At 40.6% G+C, this 23,569-nt stretch overlaps 1 protein-coding gene across 4 annotated transcripts in view; it reads left to right on the top strand.

Annotated features, from left to right (window-relative positions):
- Positions 1–23,569, top strand: part of XYLB (xylulokinase) — an 82,383-nt gene that overhangs the window by 47,007 nt on the left and 11,807 nt on the right. For all 4 annotated transcript variants that reach the window (XM_030971543.1, XM_030971542.1, XM_030971540.1 and 1 more), the window contains one exon: positions 20,509–20,567. In XM_030971543.1, the coding sequence (XP_030827403.1) occupies positions 20,509–20,567 (59 nt within the window). The remainder of the gene's footprint in view (positions 1–20,508; positions 20,568–23,569) is intronic.

Here is a 23,569-nt window from a genome sequence, read left to right as displayed (position 1 = left end):
TCCACCTCGCTACCATGGGCAGGGACACCTTCCACTGTCCCAGGTTGCTCCAAGCCCCAGCCAACCTGGCCTTGGACACTTCCAGGGATGGGGCACTCACAAGTCCTCTGGGCAACCAGAGGGTGTCTTAATGCAACAGTAAAGCATTTTTTCTTTGTAGCTAGTCTAAACCTACCTTTTGTCTCAAAGCGTAGATGTTCCAGAGCCTCCCTGGGAAACTTGCTGCAGAATCTTTTTAAAAAAGTCTATCTTTGAAAGGATTTTTTTCTATTGCAGTTTGGGCCCTTTGCCTCTTGTTCTATCACTGGACCGTACAGAGAAGAATCTCTTGTCTTGCTCTCCCTCATCAAATATTCTCATTGATAAGACTCCCTGTGAGTCTTCTCTCCTCCAGGCTGAGCAGTCCCAGCTCTCTCAGCCTTTTCTTGGATGTCAGATGTTCAAGTCCCTGAATCATCTGCACATTCCTCCCCTGGGCTCACTCCAGCGTGTCCATGTCCTTGCACTCACTTGCCCAGCCTGGACCCAGCCCTGCTGTGCTGGGCAGCTCCTCATGCTGCTGTTCTTTCTAGTGCCACCCAGGATGCTGCAAGGGCACAGGGCTGGATCTTGTTTGCCTTGCTGTACTCCAGGATCCTCAGCTCTTCTTCTGCCAAGCTGCTTCCCAGCTGATCTTCAGCCAGTTGGTGCATGGAGTGTTCCCTCTTTGGTTGCAGGACTTTTCACTTCCACTTATTAAACTGGATGAGGTTCCTGGTCTGTTCCTCCAGCCTGCTGATGTCCTGCTGCTGGCAGCACAACCCTCTTGTGTGTCACACTCCCCTCAGCTTTGTGTCACCTGCAAACTTGCCGAGGACTCCCTTTGTCCCATCGTCAAGGGTGTTAATACTGAAGAGCATCAGACCAGTGCTGACCCTTGGGATACAGCACTAGTGAGTTGCCTCCAGCTGGACCTAGTTCCACTGTCCACAACCTTTAAGTCCAGCAGTTCAGCCAATTTTCAGTCCCCCTCACTGCCCATGTATCTAGTATGCACTTCATCAGCTTGTCAGTGAAGATCTTGTGGGAGACAGGGTCAAAAGGCTTGCTAAGATAGTGATAAACAACATTCCCTGTTTTCTCCTCATCCATCAAACCAGTCATCTCATCTTAGGAGGCTGTGCTGACCCATGGCAGTCACATTTCTATCCTTTGTATGTTTGGAAATGGTTTCCAGGAGGTTTTGCTCCATCTTCCCAAGGATCAAGGTGAGACTGACTGACCTGAGATTCCTGGTGTCCTCCTCTTTGCCATTATTGAAGACAGAAGCCACATTTGCTTTCCTCCGGTCCTGAGGAGCCTCCCTGAATTGCCATAACCTTTCAAAGATTGAGAATGGTCTCACAATTACGTCGGACAACTGCCTCACCATTCAGGGGTGCATCCCATGAGGTCCCATGGATGTCTGTGCATCCAGTTTATATAAATATTCCCTAACCTGGTCTCTTCCATTGAGAGTTTCCTCTGCTCTGGATTTCCCTCCTGGCCTCATGGACCTGCCATTCCTGAAAGCAAATCAGACTGAGGCAAAATCAGCACAGGGGATTTTAGTCCTTCATCACCCAGTCCTATTCCCTGGCTGTCTGTCCCTCTGTGTGTGTGTTTACTTGTGGGCTCCTTTCCAAACAAACAAGCCTGAGTTTTGTGCTGATTTCCCAGACAAGCTTTTCCTGTTCATGGCTCAGGATGTCAGCCAGCTGCCCCAGCGAGCCAGCAATTCAATTCCAGGGGAAGTTCAGCTTGGGTGAAAACAAAGACGGCAGTACACGTTTTTCTCTGGGTTTTTAATTACTTCCGTCTTTGTATCTGAAGCATTTTTCTTAAAAATATTTCACTTTGCAGGTGTTGCCTCACAGACTTTCTCTCATCATAACTTTTCTTATCATCTGCAGCCATTAAGGAGTTCAAAATACTTTTGGCAGGGGGGTTAACACAGGTGCCCTGGAGCAACTCCCATTGGGATAATTGCATTCTTTTTAAAGTCCCCTTTTTGTCAGGTGTTATCTTAGGGTTCATTTCATGTCAGGAGGTTGCTGTGTTGTGCTGTGCTGTCTGCCAGAGAGGGATGTATCTCACTGTGGACTTTTCTAGGGCTGAAACTTCTGTATGCAACGCAATTTTTTTTTTTTTTAAATACTGGAAGGACAATCCAATAAACCATTTTCTTTCTTATTGGAAATTGAAATAACGTTGCTTTTTTTGGATGGAAAGACGTGTGGAGGCTGGATTTTTATGTCTCATTGATTGTCAAGCAGAGCCATGGCTGCAGCTCACAGTGAAAACGTGGGGTGATTTCAGTGCTGCTTTGACCCTCAGGAGACTTGGCCTGCAGTCCCAGTTCATCTAGATGAGTATCTTCTATTTTTCTCACATTTGAAATCAGGATGCTGATAATTCCTATCTATCAAGGGTGTTCTGAGCACAAATTGACTATTTTTAGACAGGGATTATCAACTCCCTCAGTTGTTAAATGGCAAATGAGATTCAGACCTGGCAATTTCTTTTTTTGGTGCTTAATTCTCAGATGAAAGATCTGCTAAGGACCCTGAACACCAACATGTACAAAGGTCCAGACCTGGATCACTGAAGTTTTCAGGTTCACAGAGGGTTATTTGCAGCTTGGATGAGATGTTTGTGCACAAGCAGAGGAGAATAAACCTCACTTTATGTGAGGTTGGCACTTGGTTCTGGAGAGCAGCAGTTGTTGCTTCTGCAGACTTTGAAGCATATGGTTTGCATTTCTGTGTGGTAGGAAAATGGAAGATGCTTGGTAGGGCTCTCATGGTTTCTTCTGGGAATTTGTGGAAGGAAATAGTAGCTGATAGGCCATGAAGCCTTTGCATGGTGAGCCTGATGTCTCTGATATGTCACATCTCTGACACATGTAGTGCACAGGAGACCAGGGCCCATATGGTAAACCTTGATGCATTTTGTATTCCTCCCTTGCCAGCCAGTCAAAATCTGAGCTTAAGAAAGGAAACATGAAAGCAGAAATCTGACCATATGGCAACCCTAATTAAGGGGGTGATGTTAGTTTTTTTCTACCTTCAAACTTAATGCAGTCATGGTGACCTCAGTGCTCTTTGCTTTCCTATGGTGCATTTCAGCATGAAAAGTTTGCTCTCCTGGGCAGGGAGACGGAGGGAGCATTTGCAATCAAACACTTGTGGTTTTGTTTCATAGGAAATGATGTGCTTTCAAAATTTCTCTTCAAACTGTCTCATAGTTAAAGTCACATTTTAGGTGCCTCTTGTGGGGAAAAATCAAGGATGCATCTCCTTTAGGAGACTGAGATCCCTTTTTTGAGTGATAACAGAAGTGATTCTTGAACCTAAATTTAACATAAATCAAGCCAGTGTCTTTGCTATTGGGTTTTGAGTCAGTCTGTCTTCTGCTTGGGGCTATTCTGCCTCTTATGAAATATTCACCAATGCAGAGAGACAGTGTGACTTTGTTTAACTTGATGGTGAAGGAAAATCTGTAGGATAAAGCAGATCTCAGTTCAGGTTCTGTCCCTGCTCTGAATCAGGGGATTTATATCCTAACTGAGTCCATAGGCAACTAGGTGATAGTGTTTATTTACTGTCTTTGTGATGTTTCTTCAGTAGCACATTTTCCAGTGTGGCCTTGAAAAACTCCTCAGTTAGCTGTTCTGGTCCAACAAAATGTGTCTGGCAGAAAAATTCTTGACCAGCTCCTTCAGGATTACTTGATAAGTTATGAGTTACAGAACAAAGGTGCTGATATGTTCCAGGTGATTGTACATAGGATTTCCCATTTTATTTAGTCAGTCTTTGCTGAAGTCAGTGCTTTAGATTTTTGGCTTATTTGCTACTGCTATAGCCCTACTTTGCATGAGACCATGTAAGGAGAGGGTCTAACACTGCCTTCCTCATGACCAGACCTTTGTTTTTCCCTTTTTGTGTGATTTTTTTCCATAATTTAGATAGCTTGACAGTGTTTCTTAGTGGATTTTTAATTTTGCAGAACTTTGAGTCGATTTGCTGTTGAAAAATTAACCAGTCCATGCCCTTGAAAAGTCATTGCATCTGTTATTACCTCCACATGTGATAAGTTTAAGAAAATGATTAGCAAAGGTGTCACTCATTTCTGCATGCTGTATATCAGATCAGACTGGCTGTGAAGTAGTGAACCATATTAAAGCTGTGAAATCAGCCCTGCTCTACAGGGACTACAACCAGCTGCACCAATTTTACTATTTTTTTCCCCCTTGCAGATTCAGGAATGATTGGAATGGAGTTTGACAGTTTATTTACAGATTTGCTGTGACTGACAGGATGCCAGAGGGGAAATGTTTGTACTCCCTGAAGATAGTTTTTAGTAACTAAGGCTAAATATCTGACAGGACTTCTGTTACAAAACAGAGTGTGATCAACAGTTGTGTTACTGCAGAATTCAGTGCAGTTTTTCAGTTAACATACAGCTAAAAATACAGAACTAAAGCCAGCATTTGCTTTAATGTAAAATGTCTCTGCAGAGAAGTGTGACACTGGTGAATTCAAACCTTCCAGTCCACTACTGATCCCCCATCCCTGTAAGAAACTGGGGAAAGGAGGGTGAAAACTGCTCACATGCCACTTTCTTTCCTCTTGATCATTGATTTTCAAACTTAAAATTTCTAGGTTCCCTAAATTTTTCAGTGTGGGACTGGGCTTTTGCATGCTAAGTTCAAGTCTCCTCGGCAACCAGTGTGTTTCTCTTACATTATGGGCTGCCAGGAGTTCATGGACCATGCACTGAAAACTTACACCCATGTGTGAGATGTTAAGGTTCTTTGATGTTTAGCCTTGAAATGAAGAAAACAAAATTAATCTTGTTTTTCCCCTTACATTCATCCTTTGGCTTTTTAACTAGTGTGAGTGTGAATTTTCTTTTTCATGATAATTCTTTTTCTGATTGCCAGTGTAAATCCACAATAACCTAAAGTATCCTTGTGGTGTACAGAAATCTTATACAATGGTTATTTGAAAACAGAAACCTTTTAAAAGAAGATGCATGAGCTATATACTGTATTATGTACAATACATGGGTAGTAATATTGTACTCTGTATCCCCAGAATTAATATTAAACTTTTAGTCAGGAAAGTATTTTTTGTTCATTAGGAGCTCTTTGTTCATTTATGAGGCATAGAAGCTTTTGTACATTGCAAAGGTTAACTGTGCTCAGAGTAAAGGTACTTGAATAAATTGTTTTATGGGTAGCAGAGGTTGAAGGTGGGCAGATTTGTCTAGCACAGAGGAAAAAAAAAACTTTTATTAGATCGTTAGGTGCTAAGAAGTGCTGCCAACTTGCCAAATGTAATCTGAGTATTCATGAGCAAGAAAGGCTGAAATATTGCAGGGGACAGAAAAGAGATACCTGAGTGCCTGTGTCCTTACTTGTATTTAAGACAGTTCTGGTTATGTCAAGAGTGACAGATTTTAGTAGGGTTAATTTTTTCTTAATTTTATTGTTTTTCTGGCTGTATTGATAATGCACTGCAGACTGTATTATTTGCTGTATGTTTTTGTCATAATAAGATTGTGCACCAAGGAAGAGATGCAGAGCTCAATGAGTGAAGACTAAATTAAAAAGGCAAAATGAGCCTTTCTCAGTCACAATCTTCGAGTGAATAAGTCCCTGTTTTAATACTGATATGTGAAGAATGGCTTACAGAAAGTCCTGAGTACACTGTACTGTGCCACAGCCCTAGGGAAGATTTCTCTGGTTATCACCAGGCTGAGCTCACCTCCCTAGTGATGGGGCTCTTCCAACATAGTGTTTATTTTGGTGATGCCTCAGGTCTTAGCTTTTATGTTTTTCAGGTCCTGTGCTGCTTTAGAGTGTAGTTCTGAGCTTCATATCAAGGGATGGTGAGCTCTCTGCACAGAACAGGGAGACAAAACAATTCCTTCTCCAGCTGGGGACCGAGGACAAATGATCCAAATCTCAGGCCCAAGAGCACAAACAATGTGGATTGAAGAGAGAAAAACAAGCAGGGTGGGACTTCATAGGTTAAAGCTGGAACTGGACAATGAACCCCAAGATGCAAATGGAGCAGAACTTATAAAAGTGGGAGACCCTGTGACTGGTGGTCCATTTTGTGGCCATTTTGGTTCATCTTGGGTGTAGCCCTGGCTGGGCTCTTGTGCTGCCCAAGGTGCATCCATTAAGGCCTCCTAATAAATTCCTGCTTTATTCTTTAGATCCATCTAGCTCTGTTCTAGGTCAGTCTTCACAAGGCATCACTGGATGCTACGGGGGAATTCTTATTTGCCTTTTTTAATTGTTGGTAATAAAATCCATACTTCTGGGAACAGAGACTGTTCCAGCTCAGCCCTTTCCTGGTGAATTCTGTTTTCATTAGGCTGTATGGCCATGTGGATCTGGACCTGTGCTCTGGCAGTCCTGGCTGCAGAGTGACTTTTCTGTTGTGGCAGGGCGAAGGTTTTCTGTGTCTGCACCATTGTCATTCACACAGTTGAGGAGTTCCTCAGGGAATGGTGGTTAACTTATTCCTGTTATTCTTGCTGTGCTATCAGATTCTTTTCTAGCAACAAGTCCACCTTTGGTGTGTCACAGCCTAATCCTGCCAGGCTCCCTCCTGTCTGTGCTGGCTGTGGGGTGGCAGTGATGGCTTTCTCTGCCTGTTGTTATGCATGCAGTCAAGCAGCTCCTCAGGGAATGGGAATGTCCAGTGTCCAGTTCTGGCCCCTCAGGCTGGGAAGGACCTTGGGACGCTTGAGAGCATCCAGAGGAGGCAATGGGGCTGGAGAGGGACTGGGAACACAAACCCTGTGAGGAACCCCTGAGGGAGCTGGGGCTGCTCAGCCTGGGGAAAAGGAGACTCAGGGCTGCCCCCATCACTCTGCACAGCTCCTGAAAGGTGCCTGTGCTCAGCTGGGGCTGGGCTCTTTCTCCAGCAGCACTGACACAACCAGAGCACACAGCCCCGAGCTGCACCAAGGGAAATACAGGTTGGATATCAGGAAAAAGGTTTTTACAGAAAGGGTGATAAAGTTCTGGAATGGCTGCCTGGGGAGGTGGTGGAGTCCCCATCCCTGGGTGTGTTTAACAAAGCCTGGATGTGGCACTGGGTGCCAGGGTTTAGTTGAGGTGTCAGGGAACAGGTTGGACTTGATGATCTTGAAGGTCTCTTCCAGCCTGGTCATTCTGTGAATTCTGGAGTGGTGGTTGTGGCTCTGTGGCTCTCTGGTGCCTTTTAGAACTTCAGAAAACTTACCAGAATAGTTCAAGAACAGTCAATGACCAGTGTGCCTGAAATTATAGTTGAAGTTCTTCAGCAGTTGGATTATGTTATTAAAAAAGGATTAGATGATATAGCAGGAATGGAGTGCTTTGAGATCAGCAGCAGAGCTGTGAACTGGAATCGTGAGCATTACTAAGACTGTCATCCAGTGCCTAAAGACAAAAGTATGATTACCATCAGAAGGTCATTTTTCTAAGCAAAGGACAGTTGTAAACTGCCTTTACCAGGGAAAAAAAAAATCAGTATTTGTTGCATTGCATCATTGAATTATTCATCAAGATCAGACACTTTCTTGTTCAATTTACTTTGTCATTTTCTTCTGGCTTATTCTCAGCAGTTTGGATGAAAATATAACACAGTAGCACCTGCTTACATGAGACATTCAATTCACTGGATGTCTTGATCGGAAAGACATTTGCTCTGGTCCAAGGCAAAAGCAAATGCTCATTGTTTTAATGGGATATTCATGTTTTATGGACAAATAGCTAGAATTGGTGTTATGATACCTTTCTGTTAACCCGGTCTTATTACTTTAGTGAGTTATTTCAGACCCTTAATTTAGAATAAATGAGATCTACTCATGGATCAAGTCCTGCATCCTTTTCTTCTGCTTACGCAGCCTGTGTTGAAAGAAGTGTTTTCTCAGCAGCAGGATTTGATTGTTGAGAAAGGTGTAAACATTCCTTTTTCTGAAATTGCTTCATGTATATAGGTGAAAATAACACTCTCTTAGGAAATTCTAGGCATGGATAGATTGTTTCAAGACCCTGGTCAGAGTACTGAGATGAGTAAATAATAATTTCTCTGTCACTTCACAAGCTTTCCTTCTTACACACATGTATATAGAGAAACTCAGAGACACAAGACGATCAGAATTTGCCCCCATATGTTCCTCTCCCTTTTTTGCTCTTTTGTTGCTTTCTCCCATAATTTACTTCGTTTGCATATTTCAGTGTTTCATACCATGGTGCCTGAGTCAATTTTCTTTTGAATAATTAAACAGGTACATGCCCTTGGAAAGTCATTGCACCCTTTATTGCCACTTAATGTGTTAACTGTGAGGAATTGGGAAAAGATGTTGAACATTTTTGTTGACTGCTGTTTTATGTGGGGATTGGATGTGGTGTACAGAAAGGGACTCAGAGTATGCTGCATTTTGGTGAACCACATCTCAGGTACCCAGAGTGGAAAAAGCTTATCCTTTTGCATTTGGAAAAAAAAAATGTGAGCACCCTCTTACTTTAACAACACTAATGATAATAATTAAAAGAAAATTAAAATTGATAGTTTTGGGGGCTATTCAGTGATGTCTCATACTTAGCTGGGGCTGGGGTTTAGGTAGTGGAAGATTTTGGCCTTTGCAGAAGAAAATTCAAAGAAAAGAACTGGCCCTGAGTCCGTCTGTGCTGTGCTTTTGGGAGAAGGGGAAGAGAGGGGGAATGGACAGGAGGAGTTTTTCAGCTTTTTAATGAAGATTGCTGAGGCTTCTCTGGAGGGGTGACAGAGGCAGGTGGGGAATGGGGTGGGTAACACGCCCTGAGCTGCTCCAGGGAAGGCTGGGCTAACAGGGAAGGTTCTGAAAGCAGTGGAGAGCTCCAGGATGTTGTTTAAACCCTGAGCCAGGTGAGCTGGAGCATAGCTGTGCTTCAGATGCAGCTCTAGCAGTGATTTTATAGGGGTTTGTTAAAATTGTGCTGGCTGGGATAAATGAGTCACTGTTTCTGCTGTAAGAACAAGGAGTGTGTGCCAGGGTAGGCCAATGACAAAATGCGCTTTGCTAAATTGCATTTTATTTTACTATTGTCTGGTAGTCATGCTTTACTTTACCCACTCCTTTTTTCTAGAGAATACTCTTAATTGTATACATATTTCAGTGTCTTTGGTCACTCTAAATGACACTTAAATGTTGATTTGCCTTCATTGCTCATTCAAGCTCAACTCTTTGCAATTAGGGTGCTACTAGAAATTTATATTCATTTCTTTGTGTGGTTTTTTTTTAATTCTTAGGCTAGGACAAATTTCTGCTTAAATGCTGAAAAATAAACCAAGGCAGTTTTTGCTTTTTAATGCCAGCAAATAGGTTTTTGGGATTGTGTGGCTCGCTACTCAGCATGTAGAGAGATCTGGGGAGAGATCCCAGCTGATCCCTGTGGCCAAGGCAGCTGCTGGACTCCAGCTCTGTGGCAGGGAGGTGAAATCTCTTCTCCAGCTGTCAAAGGCTGAGAATTCCTTTAAAATATAAAACATAAAACTGCTTGGTCAAGCTTGAGAAAAAAGTGCCGACTGTGTCTTATGCTTTTCATGTGTGAGCTGATTAATAAATGCAGAAATAGGAGGAAGAGGTTATGGCAGGGTGGGTTTGGGTTCAGTGCAGTCAATAGTGATTTATCCAGAGAAAAGGGACTCCATCCATTGAGACAGCTCTCTTCTCCTGGCCTTTGGAAGAACTTTCTATAGAATTGCTCAGCTGTACTTAAAATATCCCCATGTCAGCATGGCTGATGTGCTCAGCCAAATGCTAAACGAAACACGCCTGATTTTGGGGTTCACCAGTGGGAAAAAACATGGGGAGTATGGCAGCAGTTTATAAAAGAGCAGCCTCTTGAATTATGGAGATTAACATCTCAGGGAAGGCTACAGGCACAAAGCATACCTAAATAATGATCATTGGTTAAAAGGCATCAGTGCCTTGGAGATAAAGAACTGCTATAGATTGTCAAAGAGATTATCAAAATCCCTCAATCCAGACAGCGTTAATGATGCAGATCATGAAATGTGTGGTGACTGAGACATAAATGTGTATTTTGATATGGATTGTGTGATCACTCATCAAAGGATTCAGACCTGTTTTTTTTTTCTTTTTAGGAGTGTTTTCTTTACTATCTGAATCAAATATGTCAGCTCTGCAATCTGTGGCAGGTTAATTGAAATGCAGTGAGAGTGCAAAATCTGAATCAAGCATGAGGTTGGCAAACTTTGTTTATCCTTTTATTTTTTGCAGATCTCTAAAGCAACTGCTTAACTTGAGAACTGTTGGTGAAATTAGTGTCATTTTTCCATCCTTCCTCACATAGGAAGTATTTGGGCCATAAAGGAATAATTTCAAAGATGTCTTATTTGGCTAGATTGAGTGAAGGTATGTCAGGAGCTTGAGGAACATGTTATTATTAGTAGAGTTGTAGTTAAGTTTCAGTGGCCAGTGATGGACCTCATCTGACTTGAGTAAAATTCTGCAAGAGGCATGCCAAAAATATGCCAAGGTAATTTTTGTCATCTCCTTCTTCCTCAGAAATTATTATTTAGTTGTACTTGGTGACACCGAGCGCACATTAGAGGGAGGCATTTCCAATGATGGCTAAAGCAAGGGTTCAGGGTATTTCAGGTTCATCCTTTGTGAGCTGTTCTGGTTGTTCTGCCAGACCCACGTGCACCCCTGCCTGTCAGAATCCTGTGCCAGAGCCTCTGACTGGGCTCCTGCCTTTAGATCCAGTGAGACCCTCAGGCACCATCAGCGGGAGAAAAACAAACCCATCAAACATGGATCTGTAAAAATTACAGTGTGAGGGGCTGGAAACGTTCTTTCCTTCTCCTTAGCTGGACCTCTGGTTCCCATTGCAATTTTGGTCTTTAACTGTTATTGATTGTACAGGGAATGTGAGGGCAACAGGAGATGGCTCAGGTACAAGGATGATGCACCAGGTCCATGTATGCACAGCTGTAGGGGATTGGAATAATAGGAATTTAAAAAGCCCTTTGTCATCAGGAAGTCCCCACTTTTCAGTGGCATGAAGCTATTAGGGTGTGTGAGAGAGTATGTTTGTACTGAGGGGTTGCATTGTTCAGTACCCAACAGTGCACCCCTCCTAGATCTAATATTTCATTTAAAAGCAATTTGCCTGAATGAAATAAAATATGCATGATGGGTGAACACAGATGAGCTCTGTTAATGTATTCTAATTAACCTGCTAAAAATATTTTAAATTCTTAATAAGCTTAAAGAGAATTTCTGATGATCAGATGCAATGTTAATGAGCATGGTATAAAAACATAAGAAGGTAAAGTGAGAAGCTGATTGGCAGTTGCAGTGCTGTCTGTATACCTAACACCTTTCTTGGACAAAAGAAAGATCTTTGGGTTAAATTTTATCTTTTGTCTTGATAGCTAATTTCTCAAGATCTATTTCTAGAAAGTTTAATGAGCAAAAGATTAAAAAAAAAGGAATTTACCTGTTTGGTTTGGGGTGTAGTGGGAATTTTATTGCTTAATTATGCCTTAGAAAAACATGCTAAGGACATTTATTATAAAATATCTGTGTTCTTTGTGTGTGGGAGAATGACTCTTTCCCTTTTATATATGCCATAAATCTCTGATTGTAGTCCTTTTTCTCTCCAGGCTATTAGGTTTCTGCAGACTGTATTTCATTCCTTAGCACCTATAGTTGCTTGGCAACAACATCTGATTTACATGAACCCAGCCCTGTGAATGAATAGTTACCTGGAACCTTTCTGAGCAGAAACCCTGAGAAACGCAGCAGCTCTCCCATTCACCGTGACAATTATTAGGAAATATTAATTGCTTCTCTCTATTCATCTTTCCATAGCCTTTGTTTTTCAGTTAAACGGGAACAAACTGTATTCTCTGTTTAGCTCTGGCCTGCCAGAGGTCACAGAATTCATTTATAAATAATCCACTTGGAAAGGAGGAGATTTATTAATAACAGAAGGCTTTAGTGCTGCTCAGAGACCCAACTGGTACAAGTGGTCCCCAGTGCTGTGTTCTTTAGGCACAGGAAGAATGAGTTCAGAGGAGTGAAGTAACTCAGCACAGTCACATAGAGCAGGTCAGCAGGATTTTTTTTCTCTGAGTAGGTCTGGTGTAGTTTTTAGGGAGAAAAATGTTACTGCTTCAATTTATTTTCTTTTCTTCTTGATTTATGGAACTTAACAAACAAACAGATTTTCTGCTACCTCAGCTCTTGTTTGGTGAGAAGTTACACCCTCCTATCAATTAATTTTATTCTTGTGAAGTACTTTTCAAGCTGTAGGTTGTTTCTATTGAGAGGAGGAGGAGGTATGAAAGACAAAAAATCAAGAAGAAAAATTCTTCACAAGGCACTGAATGAACACAAACCAGCCTTCCTGGACTAGGAGATGAAAAGCTACAGGCAACATTTGTGGATGCCAAAACAGTTGTAATAATTCTTTTGAAAAAATTGTTTAAAGAAAACACCCAAATTGCCTTGTTTTGGGAGTTCTTTTCTGTTTTTTTTTTTTATCAGGCTTATCCTTTGCAAAAATAAATTATTGCTTGGGCCTGACTCTTTTCTGTTGCATTTCCAGAGGCTTTTATTGCTACTGTTGATAAGGCACAAAGGCTGGTGCGGAGGGAAGCAGAGCAGACCTGAGACCTGGTAGAGATCTGCTTTGCAAATCTAGATCCCAAACAGATTTCCCCCCCAGGTTTGTTGTGCTTTGGGTTTCTCTAGAATCAAAATACTTGATAGCACATTCTTTTTTCTCATCACTTGAGTGGCATTCAAGGTCAGGTCATTGCACCCTGTGCCTTTTAATTATATCCTGTGGCTTTGGGTAATGCTGAACTTGCAGCTCATTATTATTATATTTTCTCCTGTGGACATGTCTTGCTACTGATGCTCATGCTCTGCAGATTAACTAATGCAGAATTGAATGCATTTGTGATCTAAGTAATGAAGAAGCCTTTGTTCTATTCCTGCTTGTTCTTCTGATTTTGTGTGACCTTGGGGGGCTCATTTATCTCCTTGCTTGCTTTTCTCATTTTAACCTCGATGGATGGTGTCATGTGTTGATATGCCAATGTAATTTTCTGTTTCCCTTAGAAGAATTTCAAGGCTGGATATTGGTGTACGAGGACAAATCTTTATTAAAAACTCTGTTCTTTGTCTTCGTGAATAAGCCAGTAACAAGCATTATTTACTGAAGGGTGATCTGTAAAGCCACATGTGGTACTTACACACATCAGAATTGTGATATGTGTGGGAGGATGTGTATTTTGCTGAGTTTCAAGTACAAGTTTCTCCTGTGTCAGAATACTTTGAGGAGATACTGAACTGTGCTGCAATGCTGCCTACAGAGCACATTGAAAAGCTGGTTTTAGTCAGTGGAGAATGCCTAAGGTAGCAGCAACCTTTTTATTAAAACTGATTTGTGAGCATATCTTGCATGTGCCTGTCTCTGGGTGAGTGTCCCACCTTAGCCTGGGAGCTGAGCAGCAGGAATTATCAGGAGGTGCTGGGATGTAGCTCAGGGAAGAACTCTCCAGAACCTTGGGCTCTTTGTGGTGGGGACCACAGGACACTCCTCTCACATGGCCCTGCAGGGAATGAGCCTTTTGGAGCTACAGACAGAGCCAGAACATTCCCTCCAAAGTGTTCTCCCAGGAGGTTTTCCAGTGCAAGGTCCTCTGTAATTTATCAGGAGTTTTTATAAGCTGGTGAATATCTGTATAGACCATGACAACACCCAGTCAGGCACTTCTGGGACAGACATTTTTAGTGCTCTTACCAACTCTGCTTATTTCTTTGATAGTGGTTGCAGAGGTGAAGACCAAGGCAATGGTATTGGACCAGCAGCACTAAGCATCAGTGGTTTGTGGTCTTGAAATTATGCCTTTTAATGAGTGGCAGAACATAATATCCTTAGCTCACTAAAAAGAAATACAAGATGTAATTTAATTGTGGTCTGTAAAGTGCCAACATGTAAGGGGAAACCTAATTTTAATAATAACATTTTGACTGGAAGGCTAAAGCCACAAAGATTAAGTGACTAGAAGTTTAAAGAATAAAAATATAAATTATGAGAAGAGGGCAACTATTTAAAGGTATTAAACATGAAAGCAGTCAGTAGACACAGCAAATTCTCAATCATTTTAGCTGAGGCTCTGTGTCTCTCTAAGGTCCCTGTAGCTCAGTGATTACAGATCTGGACTCTGGGATCACTGTGTGGAATTTGTGTGATCTCATTTAGGCAAATGGTCCACTCTGTTATTTTACTATTTTGGATCTGTCTGCAGGTATGTTATTAAAAAACTGGATGTGTTGGCCAGATTTAAAATGCCTGGTTTGCATCTCCTCTAGGTTTTGTTTTCAGACTGGCACCACCTGCTTCAGAACATTTTTTAGGAATCAGTTAATTTGTCACATTCGTTCCAGATCTCTTGTTTATTTGCTTAATAACAGGGATTCTGCAGTGGAAGGTGAAGGTAGAGATGTTGCCAAGAGTCTTATAAATAATTGTGGCAATATAGAGTAATTCAAAGCAGGTTGATCTTTGTTAGGTTAAGCCTTTAATTGGAGCCTTGGCGACTTTATAGATGTTTGAACAACTCCTGAATAGTTTTTGTGGTTATCAGTATTTTTCTCCAACAAACAGTTCTTATAATATCCAAACTTTGGGTAACAAAAGAGGAAAACTGAGTGGCCAAAAACCAAAAAAAATTAATCTTGATGTAAGCAGTTACATTGGTACATGAATCCTTTTTACCTTATTAATTCATGAAAAATGTTACTTTTCTTTAATGAATTCATTAAAAACCTGGAAATTAAATGGGTAAGAGAGAAAAGTTCATTAAAAAGCTTCTAGTAATAATGTCTTCAGGAGAAGATTTCCCCCAATACAATTTCAGTGTTGACCAAACAGATTTTGTGTTCATAGAACCACAGAAAAGCTTGGGTTGGAAGTGACCTTAAAGATCATCTAGTTCCAACCCCTCTGCCATTTCTTCCATCTCTTTCCTTAAAAGCTTCAGAGAAATATTTTTCCAAAATATTCAGCCTTTATCTACAAAATTTGTCTGAATCTTCTGCTTTTTTTTTTTCCCTTGCTGTAAGCTCTAGTGCTGAGCTGTGGAATTTTTTTTAATACCTTACCTTTGGAATTTGTCCCAGGCTTCATCATAACATTCTGCCAAATAGAGATCTGTGTCTAAAAAAATAAATTAAAAATCACTGTGAATTGATAAGCAATTGCAGCTCTGCAGTATTTCTACAAGAATTGCAAATATTTCAGAAGCCTTGTTGCCAGCTTCAATGTATATGTTATAACAATGTTATGACTATTGATCTGCTTGTTCCCAAAGAAGTCTTTACCACTCATGTACCAAAGTTTTCCCTGCAGTATAATTCTGCTGCAGTCAATGAAGTTGAATTGTATCTTGAGTAGATTTTGTTTCCTCTGGAGTACCTCTTGGGCTGTGTGGGGTTTTTTTGGGGTGATCTGCAGTAATTTAAGCTCCTCTTAAGAGGTAATTTATGTGCATGTTTGTCTTGATGGATTTCAAGAAGAAATAAACAAAAAAGGAGAGGGCTTTGGGTCAACATTAAATTTTAAATTAATCTGAGTTGAGCTGGACTAGGAGGATTTTCAATAAATTATTTGAGGTCTTCAAGCTTCAGGTTCTGAAACCCTAAAGTTTTGTCTTGATTGAAATAAGGTCTTAGGAAAGCCAAATTTGACATTTTCATGAAGAACAATTTCTTGAGAACATAAGGTGGCCTGTGACTATCAGTGGCACATGAGCCTTGGTCACTAAACTGCTCCTACTCTGTTTCAACTTGTTGTTGCTCCTCTGCTTGTTTTAGTGGTGTTATTCTTGCCTTGCAGCAGTGTGAGCAAGAAGAATCATGCCTGATCTCCCCCACATCATTGTAGAGACTTTATCTATGTAAGTAGCATAAATGTTGAGAATATTAGGCAAATTTGTCATTGCTGCTGAGAAAATCCAGGCTTTCCCCCCACCCTGTTGAATTACAGCTGATTTAATGGTAGCTCTACTACAGTGGCCTTAGAGGCTGATGATCAATTCTATCTGTAAAAGTTGTTTTTCTTCCCCAGGCACTGCATTTAAAAAATAAGACTAAATTTTGTGTCTGGAAAATTTCTGACAAACATTTGAGCAACCCTCAGTGACATTAAAGCATGTTACAAAATATATGAAAACTTCTTCATTTGCCAGTTAAAAAGCAGACATCCTCTATGGCAAACCTGGCTTGCTTTTGTCAGTAATCAATTAGCTGATGCTTCAAAGTGAAAGTTAGAAACACTTCAAAAAAATTAAAAACAAAAAATTAAAAAAAAGGTTTTGGATGGCTTTTACTTAGGCAGTTGTATTTGTCTAAATTAAAAAGGAAAAGGAGAAAAAGGGTACATTCCAGTTTCCATTACTTTTGCCTTATTCATGTAGATATTGTTTAGGACCCAGTCCTAGAAGTCTCAGGGAAATAAAAGGCCATGTTTACAAAGGGTTTAGATAAGAGAAATCTTTTACCATAGCAGGAGTTAAATTTCAGTGTCTTTATATGAATAAAGAAGATTAGCATGAATTTTGGAAGAGTTAATAAGCAACGAGGATGATTTTGGAATATTTGTTTCATAAATGGGACAAAAAAACCAATTTTTTTTTTTTGAATGAAAAGCTAGCAAATACTGTTTAAAAAAATTATAGTCTTTGAAGTTAATCAGAGAAATAAAGGAGGGGCTTTTCTTGTTGCTTGCAAATTGTAAATTGCAGTTATTTGCAATCATGCTTATAACTGGCGTGGGTTCATGTGCATAATCAGCTGCTTTTTGAATACATGTTCTATTGTTCTGTTTTATTTATGGATTCAGTTGTGATGAGAAAGATGTTATGAAGCTGTTTGGATGAATTCTTGGAACTGTCATTTAAGAGCTTTGAAAGTCAGTGTGTGCCTGGAGTTTGGGGTACAAACCAGGACTGTGGGTAGCACTGAAAATTTAGATGAAAAAGTTGAAGGGTTTTCAGCCTCAAAATGAAAGATCAAATTCTCGTTTTGGACTTTAACATCGCTCGGTTCTTGCTGGGTCTCTGTGGAAGGTACAATGAGTATTTTTGTGTGCATAGTAATGTGCACATAGAGTGTGCTGCCTTCTCATCCTTGTGGGAAAGTGCCTTTTGCTCAGACTTCCCACATAAACTTCTTTACCTGGGGCTTTGTCCCTCCTCCTGTCCAGTGGGAGCCATTATTTTAACTCTATTTTGTTAGGTCAATCACCATGTTCAACAGAAGACAATAGATCTCCAGAAGATGTGCATATGGCAGAACAACACTGTGCCATGTGCAGCTGCAAGCACTTTCTAGATAGGGTTAAAAATCAGCATCAGCTCTCTAAAAAATAATTAGTTTTTCAATAAGAAGGAAATAAACTGGTTGGTTAGGTAGTATGCAGGGAGTTTTTAATTAAAAGATGTTTAAATCTGATTCTCTCAACTGTTAAAGAATTGAATTCTTGAATTATGTTTGCTACTGTTGTTGTTGGGGATTTTTTAGTAACGCTGTGAAGTTCTCTTTGTGCAGTGCTGTAGGGGATGGATGGTAGCTCCTGACAGATTCAAACACAGCTGGCTGAGAACACTGCTGGTGATGGATGAACAGCGTCTCTGTTAATGCCTTTTATACATAAATGATGGGCTTGCTTTATTTATTTATAAGATGTATCCAATTACACATCTCAGAGCAAATGTCCACTGTTCACTAAAGCACACGGTATTGGCATTAAAAAGACAATCCCTGAAATCAGTGATCAATGTATTTTCCTTGCTCTTTGGAGAGAGACCGGAATAAGAAGTAAACCTAAAACTCAGCAAATTCCAGAAGTTGTTTAGAGACCTAATTCTTGTCTGTAAGAAGTGACTGAAGCTCAAGGAGGAATGATGTTGTCTCTGCTCTGGCCACTTGCAGAGCTCCACATTCACCTGAGATTTTGCTCCCCTGTGGCCTGGATGGATCAGCCCCACCTGCACAGCAGCTCAGAGTCAGTCATCCCACAGTGATGGCTAAAGCTCGCTTGGCTGTAACCTGCTGGGATGTGTTTCAGTGGGAGTGATAAATCTTATTTACTCAAAGAGGAGGAGGATGAATGGTTTTGTCCTTCATGTAGCTTCAGCATAGATTTTTGGGTGCTTTTACTGTGTGTCTGTGGGTGTTTGTACTCATGAGTGGATCCAATTTAGAGCATGAGCTGGCTAACCAATATTAGAAACTTCACAGTGTAAATTAAGTTACCTTCTTTTATCAAGTAGGTTAGGTATATTCTGAAATAATTCTTAGCATTTTGCTGCAAAAGGATTAGTCTGGATTAAGGTGGGTGTGCAGATAGCAGTATGTAAAGCAATTTTAGACTTGAGATCTAATTTGGCCTCTTGGAAGACACCTAACTCAACTGATAGTGGGGTAAATGTTTACTTGTGTGGGTCTGTATTAAATAGAAAGTGCACTGTAAATATCCCCCTATGTTTCTGATAACTTATTGATACAGAAGTGGCTTGAATTACAGTGGTGGCATGAATTTATAACACAGCCAAAACCTGAAGGTGCTGACCTAGCAAGGAGTAAGTCTCCTGTCCATTCCTGGATTCCAAATGCAAACATTTGGGAGGTTGTGGAGCAGAAGCCCTGAGGCAGAGCTGGTGTGCAGATGGCAGTGCAGGAAGCAGCTGAGCTGGGCTGTGTGTGCTGCTCTCACAGGGTGGATGCTGTTTGGCACTTTCATGTTGCCCACTGTTCTTTCCTGATGGTGGGAGCCCAGCAGGGACCCCTTTCCAGAGGCACTGGAGAGCAAGCCTGGCTTATTCTTTGGTTGGAGCTGCTGGGAAGTGCAGTCTGTGTGTCTGTTTCTCATCCTGTCCTGCTGTCTGTCTCTGAAATGTGGTGCTTTCACGTTGGATGTGGTAGTTCTGCAAGAATTTATATTCTCAACAAGGCACAATTGTGACTACCAGGCAAATAATTTAGAGTTTGGTTTGGTTTCTAGGAACAGAGGCTTACTGGTTATTTTTCACTGGTTTCTGTGCTATTATGTTGTTGTGATAATCTTGGCAGGAATCTGTCACTCTGTGTTGGTATAATTGAAACTTGTTTTCCCTGAGGAATCACTCTGCTGTTTGTTTTATTTGTTTACTGACATTGACAGAGATCCTAATGGCTTTTAAAACCCAATTTGTGCATCACTGAATATCCTCCAAAGAGGAAAATAAAATTAAATTTATCAGTTAAACAGGGTTCCCCATGCAATGCTTTGTCTGGGTCTTGGGCTCCACCTGAGCACCCAGATGGGGGTCTGGAAATGGTGTGGTGAGCTCCATTTTCTGATTATTTCTAATTCTGTCTTTGGGGCTTTTGTCATTAAGATACTTGAAAGGATAAATGACAATAAGTTATTTAGGGCATCAGTGTAGGTTGCCCAACTTTACCTTGTGAGAAATAAATTATCTTTAGCTTTTATTAAAAAGGAAGTTAAGATAACAAAACAATAACCACAGTGAAATTTCCTTTTTGGGAGGGTATACATGATGGTATCACTTATTATTGTCATAAATCAGGGTAATTAAGTGTTTAGATTTTTTTTTAAATGTACGATATCAAAGTGTTTATGCATTTATTTTGTTTTAAGCCTTTGAAGAACTTCAGTGAGAGCATTTGAACTATTTATGTTTGGAATGCCTTTCTGAATTGTGATTCTGGATAGCTGTGTGGCTTGTTGCATGCTGTGCTCCTGAGGAGCACATACACAAATAAATGGTGAGGCAGACCATTCAGGAATGTAGAAGAAAGGATGAGTTTCTTTAAGCCTAAAGAACACAGGGTATATTTTTTAAGTCCCTCAAAGCTCTGGGTTTGCACTGGATGAAGATTTAGATTTTTTTAAAAATTATTTTAGTGATTTAGACCATCTCTAATTGCCTTTTGACACACTTCCTTGTCACTCAAGCGCATGGGGATTGCCCAGGTTTCAGTGAACTCTGACTGTGAACGTCATGAGGAGATAAGTTTGGAAAATACTGCTGATTTTAAAGGTTATCTGTCAGTTTGTATATATGCAGCTATGAGCCAAACCAATCTGACCTCAAAGCAGAGCTGTAATATAATAACACTGCCCTTCTTACTCTGTATCTCCTTTGCAAATCTCCCTGACACTGATAGCACTACAATAATAATAGATCTGCAATATTTATGTTGCCTCTTCTAAGGAAGAGTTCTAATGGTGCCTTGGAAAAGTAGGTAATTAGTGTTATCTCCTTTTTTACAGAAGGTAAATGAGAGGTACAGAGAGAGAACCCTGACTCCCACCTCCTTGTTCTCACTGTACTTGGTTCAGTAGCACAAATCTTGTCAGTCTGATTTGTACTTTTTATTGCATTGCAGTGCCTAGAACAAGGATTTTGGCTACTGGCGGTGCATCCCACAATAAAAAGATCTTACAGGTAAGTAGAAAATGAAATCCTGAACTGAGCTTGCACTTACATCTCCATTTTTATTTTGCTGTACTGGATCCAAATCACTGCAGCTGCACTGAAGGTGTGGATATGGAATTGTGAATCTGCTGCAGGTCTTTGGGGTTTCTCTTCAAGTTTAGTGTGAAAACCTTTAGCCCAGTGCTAATTTTACATTGAACTTAGAGTTTTTTTCACACTTGACTGGTTTTGTGAATGTGTATCTGAAGCACTGGTGATTTCCAGGTCTCATCACTTAAATCAAATCAATCAGCAAAGAAATCACAAAGAAACTTCTTATGTAATAATTGTGGGGTTTTTTATCATTCAGGTCAAAGTTGAACCATTGGTTTCTTTCAGCTGAAGGGGAATTATGCTGGTGGTAAACTCTGAAAAACCCAACAACAAAAACAAACACACACCCTCATGCAAACCTCAACCCCCTGCCTTTGTGTTACTTATTAGCATCATATCATTTGCTGTGAGGAGGCTACACTTTTGTTGGATTGTTGTTTGTTCCCAACCCCCTCTTTTGCTGCTGCTGCACATCCAGCCTGGGTTAAGAGGCTTCATCCATCCTGTGGAGAGCAGAGACCGTGTGCTCTCTGCTTCTACCCACTGGGACCTGGCAAAGCCTCACTCACAAACGGTGAGAGGCCTCTCACCTGGCTGTGGCAGCACAGAGAGAGGCATCTGGGCTGGGATTGATCCTGCCCAAATCCACTCAGCTGTGGTGGGATGTCTGGTTATGATCTGTCAGCCCTGGAGCAGTTGGGGGAGATCCGTATGTTGCAGCACAGAGGAAAGCAACAGGGTTGGTGTTTTAACTTAACAAATGTAAAATCTCCATCTGGGGGATCCCAGGAGCTTTCTGGGCTCCAGGAGCTGCCTTGACAAGCTCCCCTTTAACCTCAGGCTCTAACACTGACCTGGAGGTAAACATGTACACCAGAAGTCCTAATCTTGGGCTAGATCTTATCACTGGTGATAGACGTGAGAAATGATACTTCCAAAAATTAAAACCTTATCAATAAATACAGCAGAAGACTGAATAGAGAAAATCATACATTGCCAGGAGCAAAGGATTTTTTCCCACCATGGTAAAGTTTTTAACCCTTTAGCCCCTCCCAAACTCTTGTCCATTGATTTTTTCTTTGCTGTCCGGTGGTGGTGATCACTTTCTTACATCTTGACTGGAGGCCAGGTGATGCCATAGTAATGAACCAACCCTCCCAAATGTCCCAACTACCCAGGCCATCCCATGCTTACAATGCAAGCAGGGGGTAAAACATAACTATAAATTTTAATAAAAGGCAAAATAACAAACTTTTTTACAGAGAAAAGCTGATCTAGGTGCAAGAGGCTTTCTTGCCCTTGTAGTTTCTTTGTTTACTTCTTTTTTTAGTAAATCGCTCAGGCAGGACTTTTTGGCTCTTGTCTAATTAGCTATCTTTAAGTTTGAGGTGAAGTCCTCTGGCTCCTATGAGATGCCTTTTTCACCTAATCGAGGAGAGAAACTTCTGGGCTTATTTCCTTTTTAAAAGAACAAAGAATAGTTTTGTCACTCCGTCAACAAGGGGCACATTCCTACAATAAATCTATAAAACTTATACATAATATTTTCCATTTAATTGTGAGAGTCAACCATGGCATTGCTCATCTATCACATAGTGAACACAGGGTGAAATGTTTTCTGGAGATTCCAATCCCTTCCTGTCAGGGCCAGCCTCAGCTGCATACCATTCTCTTTGACAATTGCAGTCAATTCTCTGCTCCACAAAACCTGAGCTGGATTAAATGGGAGTTAAAGAGCAAAAAAGCAAAAAGCTGTTTTCTCCTAAGGCATCTAAACCACATGTGTGTGTAACTGCTGCCTGTAGAGCTGATTGGGGAGCAGCAAATTTGGCCTGTTTTGCCTGCAGATGTCACTTCTCTTCATCTGCTTTGGTTACTTTGCCTAAGAATGTGACATTGGAAAATTAACTGATTGGTTAATTGCTTAAAATATTGGTCCTTACAGGAGTAATTCTGCTAAGGGTACATCAGGAAACAGTGGATTTGCAGATGAGTTTGTTTTTAAAGCTGTATTTCAGTTTGGGTGCCAGGAGGATCTCCTTGCTGTGCAACGAAGGCAGAGAAACAAATGTTCTTAAAATACATAATTTGGTAACAGACACAGCTGAAAAATCATGGGATTGGGAGAGTGGTGGCTGGGGTGCTTGCTCTTCACGTGTAACAATTCAGCTGGTTTTAAAACTCATTAGAAGTGCCTTAAAATAATATGATCAATACAGTGTCATTCACTTAATTCAATCACTGGTTAATTGGATCTTTCTTTTTAATTTAATCAAAACCTCAGAAACCATATCAGTTGCATAAAGAATAACAGCTTCCACCCTTATCATGGTCAATTTTGGATAATTTGTTCCAGGGCTACAAAAGACTATCATTTAATTAATCAACGTTCAGGAACTCCTATATATTACACCACAAAGGAGACAACTTAGGAAAATCTGTTAAAAAAAGTTTAGTAGGGCAGCTTTCTCCACAGTTCCAGGAAGCTTTTTATAGCATATGTGGTGCTTGATTAATGACCACATGGAACACAGTGAATTATCTTAAGCAGTAGAACTTCGAACAGTTTATTTTTAAATTATTTGTGAGAGATACTACAGTTCCAAATTACGTACCAAATATATGAACTTTGAATAATTATTATTTTATAATTATGGTAAAAAATGTTATTTGTTGAATTATTAAAATGTTATTTGTAGTATTACTGCACTTCTTAGCGATCAGTATAGAGTAGAGCTGCATTGTATGAGGCTCCTCAGAGATGCAAAAAAAATAATTTGTTGTCCTAATGATTGTACAATTTAAACTTGAGAAATACCTGCTTGGGATGGGGTTAGGGAATGTGTTTAAACAAAGTGGTAGCATTGGCCTGCAGGATGGGCAGTGGGACTAGAGATCTGTGACCTTACAATTTCCAG

This window comes from Camarhynchus parvulus, chromosome 2 (genome assembly GCF_901933205.1).
Source record: "Camarhynchus parvulus chromosome 2, STF_HiC, whole genome shotgun sequence".
Classification (NCBI taxonomy): Eukaryota; Metazoa; Chordata; class Aves; order Passeriformes; family Thraupidae; genus Camarhynchus; species Camarhynchus parvulus.
This window is presented reverse-complemented; position numbering and strand designations above follow the sequence as displayed.